At 37.2% G+C, this 11,774-nt stretch overlaps 3 protein-coding genes and 1 long non-coding RNA gene across 5 annotated transcripts; 2 read left to right on the top strand and 2 right to left on the bottom strand.

Moving 5' to 3' along the window:
• Window positions 1-3,313: 3,313 nt before the first annotated feature.
• LOC132790156 (zinc finger CCHC domain-containing protein 8 homolog) lies at window positions 3,314-5,550 on the top strand. Its single transcript, XM_060798604.1, has 4 exons — window positions 3,314-3,536; window positions 3,599-4,255; window positions 4,315-4,434; window positions 4,494-5,550. The coding sequence occupies exons 1-4, from the start codon at window positions 3,369-3,371 to the stop codon at window positions 5,139-5,141; spliced, it is 1,593 nt and encodes a 530-aa protein (XP_060654587.1). The 5' UTR covers window positions 3,314-3,368; the 3' UTR covers window positions 5,142-5,550.
• Window positions 5,551-5,598: 48 nt separating this feature from the next.
• On the bottom strand, window positions 5,599-8,392 carry LOC132790159 (small integral membrane protein 14). Of its 2 annotated transcripts, none has more exons than XM_060798609.1 (4): window positions 8,372-8,392; window positions 6,756-6,883; window positions 6,014-6,059; window positions 5,599-5,947 (listed from the first exon to the last, which is right to left on the bottom strand). In XM_060798609.1, the coding sequence occupies exons 2-4, from the start codon at window positions 6,825-6,827 to the stop codon at window positions 5,733-5,735; spliced, it is 333 nt and encodes a 110-aa protein (XP_060654592.1). In that variant the 5' UTR covers window positions 6,828-6,883; window positions 8,372-8,392; the 3' UTR covers window positions 5,599-5,732. The 2 variants fall into 2 exon arrangements, with proteins under 2 accessions (XP_060654592.1, XP_060654591.1); XM_060798608.1 differs by lacking the exon at window positions 8,372-8,392 and adding an exon at window positions 7,057-7,167 and having other exon boundaries at window positions 6,756-6,886.
• On the top strand, window positions 6,568-6,998 carry LOC132790160 (uncharacterized). Its single transcript, XR_009632776.1, has 2 exons — window positions 6,568-6,658; window positions 6,720-6,998. It is a non-coding gene; the product is annotated as an uncharacterized LOC132790160 (long non-coding RNA).
• A 99-nt stretch (window positions 8,393-8,491) lies between the features above and the next one.
• On the bottom strand, window positions 8,492-11,745 carry LOC132790155 (breast cancer type 2 susceptibility protein homolog). The gene is given in 4 exon segments (XM_060798603.1): window positions 8,492-8,880; window positions 8,882-10,611; window positions 10,668-10,724; window positions 10,783-11,745. Coding segments are annotated over 4 exon segments (2,901 nt in total). The 5' UTR covers window positions 11,543-11,745; the 3' UTR covers window positions 8,492-8,526.
• Window positions 11,746-11,774: the final 29 nt, after the last annotated feature.

Here is an 11,774-nt window from a genome sequence, read left to right as displayed (position 1 = left end):
TTTAATTCCCGGTATGCTCGATACGTGAGCCCAACTCTCCAGCAGCGAACTTTTGGTATTTCGAATGTACATACAAAATGTAAAAATGTATGTATTTGTATGTACCTACAAATGTAGGTATATTTTTCCTGGCCAATTTAGGAGTAGGAGGATAAATTTGTTTTTAATTTGGCTACCACAGCCATCCGAAAAAATAAATATTTTCGAAATGGGATTTTTTTTTCTATTTTTTTTTATAATTAGGCTTAGAAAGCAGTACACATCAAATTTATTGAGTGCTAGCTCATTTGATTTGGTTCCAGTGTGCAACCAGGCGACACAAGTAAAAATAGTAAATTGTAGCGAATTTGTTGAAACCAAATTTAAAGTGAAGTCAACTTTCCCGTTATAGATAAGATGAATGTAATAAGCAAAACATAAACAGCATGAAAATAACCGTTACAGATAACAATCTCCAATAGATACTCTAATTTATGTATTTAATCTTCAAATCTGATGCTGATGAAAAGAAAAAAAAATAGGGTTTTTGGGTAAAATTGAAAAAGTGTCGCAAGCATAAATGTGCCAAACAAATATATTCATGTCAATACATAATTTTACTTTTTTATGTATATTAAAGTACAATATAATTATGGTTTAAAAATTAAGTGGAATAAAAAAAAAATGTTTTTCCCACTAGCTACATATATAATAAAAACGTTATTTTCGTGTCGCGCTAGGGCAATACTTTCAAATTAAAATTAAAATTTCTGTAAAAGAAAAATAATTTCTTTTTTTTTCACTAAATTAAAGAACATAAGTTAACTAATAAGACTACTATTGCTCCAATTCACTGTGTTAACATTAATGTCAAATTTGAAATTTTGAAAAATGTTAACTTTTGGCATAAAAGTGCACACAAAGAGGTTGGGTTGGGTTTGATAAAAATTTTATGTATATTAAATGATCGAAATTTCTTTTTTTGCTTTAAATTCTTAAAATTCGATATCTATATATAAAGAAAAATTACAAAATGTAAAATTTGAAAATTGGTCGCTGGTGGACTGTTTCTGGGATTTTCCCATATAGAAAAAAAAGTACAATTAATTATAATAAATATTGTTAGGATAACATTGTAAACTAAATGAAAACTCGTAGTTTTCTGTGATATATAAGAAGACTATTGATAATTTGTTGTCTCTATATTACATTATAATTACTACTCCAAAATTCTGGTATATTCAAATAATAGTATTCGTTAAAATGAAATAAACAAATTATACTTCAATATTGTCCAATTTCAATATCCAGCTTTAAGTTTCTTTTCTGCTTTAAACTTTATGTTCGAAATAATTTAAAAATAAAATTGTTATTCAGGTTCGATTGTTCCGCTTTATTGATAAGTTTCTTAATTTATATATTATATACACACATCATTTCTTATTGCTACATTCGTTAAAACTTGCTGAAGACTTTGAATTTGCCATGATGGCCGTGTCCATGTCCATGTCCGTGACCTCCTCCCCAGCCACCGCCACCGCCACCTCCTCCACCGCCTCCCCAACCACCTCCACCGCCTCCTCCTACGCCTCCACCGCTGACAACAACTGGCTTGACCACCACAATGGGCTTGACAACGACGGGCTTGATGAAGACAGGCTTCGGCTTGCTTAACTTCGATGATAAGGAGCTCAGCAGCTGGGTGGGCTTCTCGAGCAACGCTGGCTTCTCCACGTAGAAGACGGCGCCTTTGGCTTTGTGGTGAGTGGGCGTGGCCAGCACACTGGCTACGACGGCCAGGAGCAAAAGTAGACAACACCTGGTCAGATCCATGTCTCTTGTGTTGTATCCAATGACTGATGCCGGGCTATTTATGGCGAATTGTGGCTGCAACATCATCATCATCAACACCATTCATTGGCATGCAACAACTGTCGCCTGATTTTCGCGCGCGCTTTTATTCAAATTCATTTCAGTTGAGTTTTTATTTATTTTACTTTAGCGCTCGAAACTCCACAAACAAACATTCTAATACCTTAACTTTTTGTGAAAAGTGTGGAGTGCTATCAGATTGATCTTCATTTTTTAAAGAAATATTTTGAAAAAGGTTTATTTTCATTTATTATTTTATTGTCTTGCATTTACATATATTATTATTTAGTTACCCGTATTTTATAAATTCATTATTTTATATTTTTTTTACTGAATGTAACAAATTGACTTAAGAATTCTGTAATAAAACTGCTTGTGAAATTTTAAAAACAAATGTACTAAGTAAATATTTTTGGATTATTTTAGAGTTTCAATCTTTAAATATTAGTATACTATTAATATTGGAATATTATAATAGTTATATTGGTTTTTCGATCATTACATTTCGTACAACCTTTCTTACCTTGCAAGAGTATTTAATCTTCGCCTTCTTTAAACAAGTTTTTCCATTTCTTGCTTGTTATTGATTGTTGTTGCTGTTGAGAATTCCCCCAGTTGTAAGTTGAATTAATAATGATTATGATACGACGCAACATCGTGTCGGTCACTGGATGTTGTGATTCTGCGCAACATTATGCATGGATCGTTGCCAAGCACACGATTGTTCAGTTGGCATTCAGACGGCGCACCAATTCTCTGGATTTAAATCAGGCATGACGTCGCGTCGTCTTTAGCCAGAGCTTATCTATGAAATCCAAAAGAACACTTGACTCGCATGTCCAATGGATTGACTTAATTTCTGATCGCGGAAATGAAACTTGTAAAATTCTTTACATAACCCAATGAATCACATCAAATTCGCATGCGAATACTATTAAATAAAATAGTTTCTGTCGCTGTTCCCCTGTCACACTTTATTTTCGATGCTTGACGTCTGAAGTAAGCGATAACGTAACTAATTAATTAACTAATTAAAAATACGTTTTTACAGTTTACGTAAATGACTCCCTAAAAAGAATAAAAATTGTTGTACTCATATAATTTATATTTATATATTTTTTTATAATTTATAATACTCCAGTACACATCAAACTGTGCCCATGTCATTTCAGCCCTGTTCTATTTACAAATTAAATTACTTTTTCAAATATTAAAAAGTTGTCAGAAATTATATTAACACATTTTTAATATGTTAAGTTATGTGTTCTTAAATAACTTCATCGTTAGTTTTTTTTAAAGGAATGGGTTTTAAAATAATACAACACTTAGCTATTTAAAACGACGCGGCATTTTTGTGCAGCCGCTATTAAAGTGTGCCCAGTTATATATATGTTTGCTGACAAAAGCTGTATTCTACAACATTTTTAAGGCAGATATATTGATGCATCGAGAATGTTATCGATATTTTTTTCCACCTCTACTACAATTTCTGTTTATTTATTAAGAAAAAAACAAACATGGACGCGAGTGTGATAGAAATTAATGATTCGGTAATAACAATAGAGAGCGATGCTGACGTCGAAGATGGCGAAGTGAATGATACTGATGTTGAGATCATAAACCTAACCGCCAATTCACAATCACCCTCGAACCCTCCACAAAGCAATACAACAACCACAAACGAGGTACAGCACGCGAATAAAAAACTAGTTCCACTTGTTATCTATGTATTTAATTGTATTAACAGCACTTGGAGGAACCAGAGCCGCCAATCTTTGAGGTAACGTTTAAGAATAAAATTGACTATGAGAGACTGCATGATCGCGTCCTGCAAGGACTGAAAAAAACGTTTGCCGCGAACGAATTTGAATTCAAAACAAATGAAGCGATAACGAGGATTGGCGCCTTTATCAGGACGCCTACGCCGCTGCCCGATAACGATCTGTTCATGATCGATACGGCACCGACGAGCAAACTGAATGCCGCACAGGTGCCGTCGTACAAACGAACACACACCGATGTCCTCGACGAGGATACGGCGAACAGGAAACGCCTCAAAGCGGAAGCAGTGAACAAATGCTTTCGTCCTAAAGTGCAATCGGCATGCTTCAATTGTGGCGGGACAGATCATTCGTTGCGTGAGTGCACTCGTCCCCGCAATCAGTCAAGAATACAGCGAGCGCGTAAGAAGAACACACGAACGGAGCGTTATCATGTGGACACAGAGCAGCGATTTGCGCACATTCGGCCGGGCAGGATCAGCACCAAGACGCGTCATGCGATGGGCTACAGTCGCGGCGAGTTGCCATTTATGTTCTATCGCATGCGTGTGCTGGGCTATCCGCCCGCTTGGCTGGAGGAGGCCAAGGTCCAGAGCTCGGGCATAACGCTCTTCAATGCCGATGTGAGTGTCAATATTGTGATGGGTTTGTGCATTCTCGTTCTGACTTTACATTCTTACAGGGCACAGAAGTCCAGGGACCTGAGGAGGAAGAGGGCGAAGCGGACAGCTTCAAGTATGATGTGAATAAAATAATTGATTTTCCTGGCTATAATGCGGAACCCGGCTCCAAGTTTTACGATGTAAATATGCCACAAAGTATAACCATTAATTTCTTCACTAAACTTTTAAATTGCTGCAGGATTTTCAACATCACAATGTGCCCCACTTCCAAGAGCATCAGCTGAAGAGCAACTTTATCAAGTCACTGGGCGAAAACATTACCAAAGGCTACAAACGCAAGAAGCTCATCGATTTGCCCACGCCACACGATACACAACAAACAAGCCTGGAGGACAGTACAAATTTGGTAGCACAGGACATGGAACTGGACGATGACCAGGTGCACGATGCAATGCAGCCTCCGCTGCCTGCTGAGCCCAGTTTACCAGCGCCTCCACCGCCACCCGCAGAGGCAGAAGATTCCGCCCCGCAACGCAGCTCATCGCCCACGCTTGAGGATCTAAAGGCGCAACAGGAAGAACTGCTGCAGCAGCTGGAGTCCAATACCTCATTGAACACAAGCAGTCTTAGCACTTCCCAAGTGGAAGAAGAATCTCCTGTTGCACTTGTTAAACCCGCTGTATTTAGAGCCTCCATTCAGGGCACGCCCATTCTGAAGTTCTCCGAGTTTGATAAGCTGCCCGAGGGAGATAAATTCAAGGCGGGAATTAGCGATGTCATAAATTTTGAGAATTTGCCCGATTCAACGGGCAAATATGAGCAGATGAAGGGGCTCCTCAAGGATGTGCGTCACAAGATGGAGAAACTGCAAAACGCCGACGATTGAGCTGCGCTCGACAGACTACTATTGCAATTTTAATATGTATGTAAATAAGAGGATTTTTAATTAAGATTTTGGATTCAGCCAAAGTTTATTCACCAATTCAATTCAATATGATATTGCACATGAAAACCATGCTGTATAATGTGTATATATGTTATATGCTAATATACGATTACAAGTATAGTATACACATCTGCAGACAAATATATATAGTATATATAAATGTATTGTATGTAGTAAGTTTGTACAAAATTTGATATTTGAGTAAATGAGACAGAGATTTGCATCGTCAATTGAACTAAACAACACATATCACTTTACATTTAGGATATTTTGTGGAGAATGTTTTTAGGTTTTTAGTTTTCTATTTGCGTATTCTTTATTATAAGTTTGCTATTGCTCGAAACAGTTATCTTCTTTTTTTTATAATGTGGTGCAAGGATCTGGCATATCGCATATATATCCCTAAACGGATTTTGCTTTCCTTTTTTTGTTTTGTTTTTTTTTTTTATATTTGTAACCAAAATGCAAAATTGCTTATGAACGTAACGAAGCTCTAGCACTAGGACAGCCATGGATCGGATCTAGGGAATTTTAATTGATTGCCGGCGGTGGCTGCGGCGGTGGCGGGGATCCATCCTGATTGTTATTATCCCGACGCACTGGCTTATTGTTCGTATACTGGCGCCAAGTGCTTGGATTCACCACGTACATAAACATTGCGATGAGCATGAAGATCACCGCAATCGTAAAGTTTCCACCCGTCTCACCGGCTCCCTGTGCCGTCGTCTGAGCTACGCGTCCGCTAACTGCAAAGTACGTAAGAGATTAGTTACGTTTAGTTGTAAGTTGATTGAAATGAAACTTGAGATTACCATCGATGCACTCCGTGTCTGTGCAAGCATTCTGGTTCTGGCGTATCTGCAAAAAAGCGTAGTTTAGATTAGCGATTGGATCCACGTAACTAAAGTACAGTGAACATTTGATTAGGTTAACCTTATTAATATAGTGATTACTCGAAAGTTTTTGGAAACTGAACCATATTAAATCCTTACAAAAAACTAAAAATTTTATTACTAATATAGTAGTTAATCAAAAGTTTGTATTCATTCGAAAAAATAATGTTATATTTGGGAAAATTAGGAATTATTACGAATAGATATTTTACGAATATTTACATTAAAGAAAAGTATGGAACACATTTGAAGTCTAGAGGAAACTTAAATTATTTTTTACTTTAATAAAATTAATTTTTATTGAGTCAAACCTTCTTCATTTTAATATTGTTTGTGTAAACTAGAAACACGTAATATTTAATGGAAACATTTTCAACTTATTTATGAATACAAAAACACTTTTTTAGTATATTAATGTGAAGAAAAAATTCAGCATTTGCAAATTTTCCATATTTTTTAATAGTTCAATATATCGAAAGTTCACTGTATTTTGGTCTTTGAGCATTGGGGAATCCCCGAAAAAATTAACCAACAATTCCTAACACAACATTTGTGGAACAAAAAGTGAGTTCTTGGGCATCTGAACTTATGATCGAGTTAAATAATGGTAATGTCGCGTTTGTAGGATTTTGTGCTTCACAAATTTTTAAGATTGACTTACGAAATTGAGCAGACGCTGCATGGCCAGCTCATGCGACCAGATGCACTCGCAGCCATCGAATTCATCAGCCATTGTTTATGTTTTGAAGAGTTTCTCTGGAGGATTCCTTTGAACTGCGGCACCACAGACTGCAAAGAAAATGCTATATTATTTATGATGTTATCTGTCAATTGTTGGGCATTTATTTGTGTTGATGTCCACTGACTGACGTGGCTTTAGCTTTCACAAGAGAATAAAACACAACTGGAGCAAAAAGAGAGCTGCAGAAATGTTTTCAACTGAAACGAATGTAACTTTCCTGTGTGCGATGTTGATTTGTGTTTTGCCAGCGAAACAAAAAAAACAATCGAGTGTGTTGATTAGAAGCGCCCAATCGTATATATTGATGTACATACATATGTATTAAACTCTCAAACATATGTATATTTGTATATGTATTTATGAGAGCAATTGTATGTGCTCCAACTATAATTGCTATACTTGTTGTGCCTTTAAATATTGTTGTATCAGATAAAGTCAACGCTTAGGATTCAGAGAGAGAGAGAGAGAGTAAGAGAGGAAACGAACCAGAGACTGTCGTTAGCTAATAAACTTGCTGTATACAGTGTTGCTAAAACTGATTGCGCATTTGAAAATCTAAAAATTAGCTTAATTTTAAACCAATTATCGGACAAAAAAAGCTTTAGTTTTGTATACAAAAATATATAAGAATCGAACAAAAATTTGAATATTTAAGCAAAATAAAAATATATTTACTCCATACTATTTGATTTCTGAAATAATTGAACAAAAGAGTTCAAATTATTTTCTTGAATTAAAGAAGACACGAAATATTCGGAAAAAGGCTAAATTGACATCACTGGATAGCGGCCGCAAATTTCGTATCACCGCTTATAGCGTAATATATTTGTACATACATATGTATGTGTGGGTGTGTTTTCTGCGGAATGTATGTTTGTGTGCGTTGAGTTAGAACACGGAGCTTCTGATACAATAATATAAGACCGACCTTGGCGGTCCGCCTACAGAAGATTACAAGTTTAGTAATTACCACATGTAATTGATAAAGATTCTACTTTAAAAGTGTACACTTTGTTTATTTGCCTAATATTTTATATTCGTTTGACATTTACACAAACATTTACAGTACAATACTTTTACAGCGCAGTTTAACGACTTACACACACACACACATATAATAGCACATATGCATGTATGTATTTGCAATTGAATAAATAGGTGAAAGCAATTGAGTGCATCTATATACAATTTTTGGCGTATATGTATGATTATTTGCCATATTTAATAGTTCCACATCAATTGCCAAGTTGTCATTTTAAAAAAACAACAAAAATGGCTTTCGTTCGTATCTCTTGATTGTTTTGCTTTCTCGTATTTGGGTCTCATTCATCATATATTCCAGTGGAAATTATTCAACGGAGGTAAACAAAGTGCATTAGAATTGTTTGTTTGCATAGTTTTGCGTGTAATTGTTAGAACTTTCACTTGAATTGTTTTCTATTGTATATACATAACCAATTTGTGTTTATTTACATTTTTGTTGTTGATATTTAAAGCTATTTGTTTATTATTTTAGATTACACTCATTTTCTTACCAATGGTTGGAAGTGAATTGAAATGAGAGACTGGAACTCACATATGGTAGTGTTGGCAAACGACCAACACACTCAATATGCACACAGATAAATTATCGATTGCCAGCACTGAAATAGTGATGTACATATCTTTGTAACGTATTTTTTTTTTAATTTCAAATATTATTTGAGGATTTATTGCGAATGCGACTTAAACCAAGACGTCGCGACTTATTCGTAGGAGCATAAATGGGCGATAGAGCTTCCTCACTTCGTCGCTTGCCCACACGCTCCCTTTGAACACGTGGCGAGTCCTGGGAAAATCTGCGCTCCTTTTGAATAGAGCACGGTACATCTTCTAAGGTCTGTTGACTGTGCTCCTGGCGACTTGGCATTGGAGTGCTAGTCGCTGTTTTCATGGGATTGAAGCGTTGTCTTGCTGGCGTTTGTGTTGCATCCATATTTTCAACATCCTTTTTTAGTTTTCGTCGCTTGTTTAGTGACAAGAGATTGCGACGGGTTATTATAGAACTTTTTTGTGGCCGTGTCTAAGGGTGAGAGCTCTGTAAGATGTGTCAGGGATACTTGCGACTCCGGCGTACATTTCGGCGTCTCAAACGCCAAGTTGCCGTTGGCAGCCAGCTTATTTGGATGCGGCGTTGCTAAGCATAGAAAATCTTGCCTAGAGTCTGTGTTTCTATGACCATCTTCAAAAGGATCCCTTGTATTTAATCTATTTACAGTATCTCCATTTCTTCTATTATCATGTTCACTCGGCGTTAAAGTATTTATGTTGTTGCTATCTTTACTTATGCGGGAAACATTTTCCTGTTTTCTATTGCTTTCTTCCTTTAAAGTAGTAGTATTATCTTCCATGTCATCTTTAATAATTGGTATACATTTTCTCCTGTTACTTTTTCTATTACCACTTCCGATTGGCATAGTGGAATTCACCACTTCAATGTCAGCCGAAAGAATCTTTGTTGCTTCGTCAATCTTGGTCGACATTTTGATTGTATTCTTTGAAGCAGAACAATGTTCAACACCTTCTAAGATATGGTTCGACTCGAATTCCATCGAATGCATTTCATCTGATAGATTGTTTGTCTCTTGAATTGCTTCCAAATCAGCCATAAGCATTGCCGCTCTCTGCCGCATCTCTTCTGTTACCTCCAGTGCCTTATTGGATGCCGTTCGAAACTGCACTTGTTCAAGATGCACTTGCACAGCAGGCGCATTTCTATCACAGATTTCACTTAGCTCCGTCGCCACAGTAGCCATTAATATGGAGGCCTTTTGTTGATGCTCGTCTGACACTTCGATTAACTTGTTGGAGGCTGTGCGATATTCAACAGAATCGGCAAGGTCTACATGTTGCCATTCACTCAATGGAATCATGTCTAGCTGACTGCTGACATCATTAGCTTGCTGTGCAATTTCAAATTTCTGTACTACATTCAATTCCATAGGTTTCCATTGACTTAAGGGTATCTCATCGAGGGTCTCCTTTTTAATGTTCTCAATTTTCTTATCCATTTTTCCCAATCTTTTTTTGTTGTTAGTATTTGATGCGGTTGGGATTTGTGAATCATTACAATTTATATCTGCCATTGCTGCTTTTTTTTGCATCTCTTTAGTTAACTTTAGCGTTTTGTTAGACGCCGTGCGAAATCCTGACATTGTCTCCAGCTGATTGCTATGATTCTCAACCTTAGGTTCGTCTTGCAACGCACTCAAGTCTGCCATTAACATTGCTGCCCTTTTCTCCATCTCTGCAGTCATTTTAAGAGTTTTGTTAGATGCGGTTTTAAATGCTGACAACGTCTCCGCTTGATTGCTAGGATGTTCTGTTTCTTCTGGACATTTTAAATCAGCCATTAGCATCGCAGCTTTTTTGCGCATTTCCTCCGTCAATTCAACAGTTTTATTGGATGCAGTGCGGAATTCAATCACGCCAGGAGTGACTTTAAATTCTTGACTAGAATTTTGTTGCTGCTCTGAAGTTTCTTTTGACTTTTGGGAGGCAGACTCTGGTATAAACATAGGTTGCCATTCGCTGATAGGAATCTCCTCTAACTGATCACAGACGTTAAAATCCATATGTTTGGCAGCAGGTTTGGGCAACTTGCCTGATGTATTTGGCAATTCGATTGGTTGCCATTCGCTAAACGGAATGTCATCAAGGAATTCGTTATTACAGGTTTCTTTCGCATCTTCTTGATTGACTTCATTAACATTAACATTTGGCAACAAATTGGTAACTGCAATTAAAGTAAATATTGTACTGAAATTGTAAGTTAAATTAGACATTTCTCACCTTTGCGAGTCGTTTCCAACCGTGCGCTGCCATCAAATAGACTACATTCTACAGTTGCTGCAATTCGAGATAGGAAATTACAGAATTTTTTAAATATACAAATCTGTTTTCTTACCTTCCACTCTAACATCATCGTTGTCATCCAGCAATCTGCACTCCTCCGTGTTGCCAATGCAATAGCCATTGTCTTTAAGTATATCCTCAGCATCTTGAGGCTCTTCCATGACCATTGCTGTCGCTTGTCCTTCATCCTTAGGCAGATCAATGCTACTACAACTTTGTACTTGGTTTTGTGTGAAAAATGCACTTAAATTCAAGAGGTTTTCACATATCAACTGCGAGCTATTGGCATCGAAATCACAATGTTTTGTCGTTGGCATCTGTGTGATGAAATCTTCTTGCATTGACAATCCCGAAGAGCAACTCAGGCGTTCTTCGTCATCGTCTAGGATTACATTTACTTGTTTTTGAATTGGTCGACTGTAAGTGCGAATTTGTTTGTTGTAGAAACGGAAATCGGGATGCGTATTGTATTTGGGTGAAGCATCATCTAAATAACTAGGCGAGGAGCAGAAATCCCGTAGAATCTGCTCCACAATATTAGTAGGGGAACACTTTGATATCTGGTCTACTTGTTTAGAGCTTTGCCCAGCTTCCTCCTCCGATTCTAAACAAAAATCCTGTAATGTATCAGTAATAGCAGAATTCCAAGGTTGCTCTGCAACTGTTGCATTGTTCTCCATCGGCAGTTGTTGACTCTCCAGAAGCCATTGCAGCGACATAAAGTTTTCCGAGGCTGGAATAACACGCGCTCGCTGCGGTTCTTGCAGCGCACGCTGGCAATCCAAGCGATCTGCTTCAAATAGCCTTTCCATGTGAGCCTCACATGGAGTGCTTCTTGTCGTTTATCTTTACGCTGCCAGTGTCTGGTGCGAATGGACTTACGAAAACTTACTGGAGTGGGACTTGATTTGGTAATTTAACTGCGCCTAATATAATTATGCCATCCCTCAACCAACTATTGCCGCTTTGTTTACCATCGACAGCTAACGATAACAATGCGCCTTGCTGTTGTACCGATTGCAGCAGTAACATCTGATTGTGCTG

The sequence above is a fragment of the Drosophila nasuta genome, chromosome 3 (assembly GCF_023558535.2).
Source record: "Drosophila nasuta strain 15112-1781.00 chromosome 3, ASM2355853v1, whole genome shotgun sequence".
Taxonomy (NCBI): Eukaryota; Metazoa; Arthropoda; class Insecta; order Diptera; family Drosophilidae; genus Drosophila; species Drosophila nasuta.
Note: the sequence above shows the minus strand (reverse complement) of the source record. Positions and strands in the feature narration are given on the sequence as shown.

Coding starts and splice junctions, on each gene's coding strand:
- LOC132790156 (XM_060798604.1), top strand. CDS start 3,369: ATGGACGCGAGTGTGATAGAAATTAATGATTCGGTAATAACAATAGAG. Junction 3,537..3,598: donor ATACAACAACCACAAACGAG/GTACAGCACGCG, acceptor TTGTATTAACAG/CACTTGGAGGAACCAGAGCC. Junction 4,435..4,493: donor CCGGCTCCAAGTTTTACGAT/GTAAATATGCCA, acceptor AAATTGCTGCAG/GATTTTCAACATCACAATGT.
- LOC132790159 (XM_060798609.1), bottom strand. CDS start 6,827: ATGGCTGATGAATTCGATGGCTGCGAGTGCATCTGGTCGCATGAGCTG. Junction 6,060..6,755: donor TGCAGCGTCTGCTCAATTTC/GTAAGTCAATCT, acceptor GCTTTTTTGCAG/ATACGCCAGAACCAGAATGC. Junction 5,948..6,013: donor AGACACGGAGTGCATCGATG/GTAATCTCAAGT, acceptor CGTACTTTGCAG/TTAGCGGACGCGTAGCTCAG.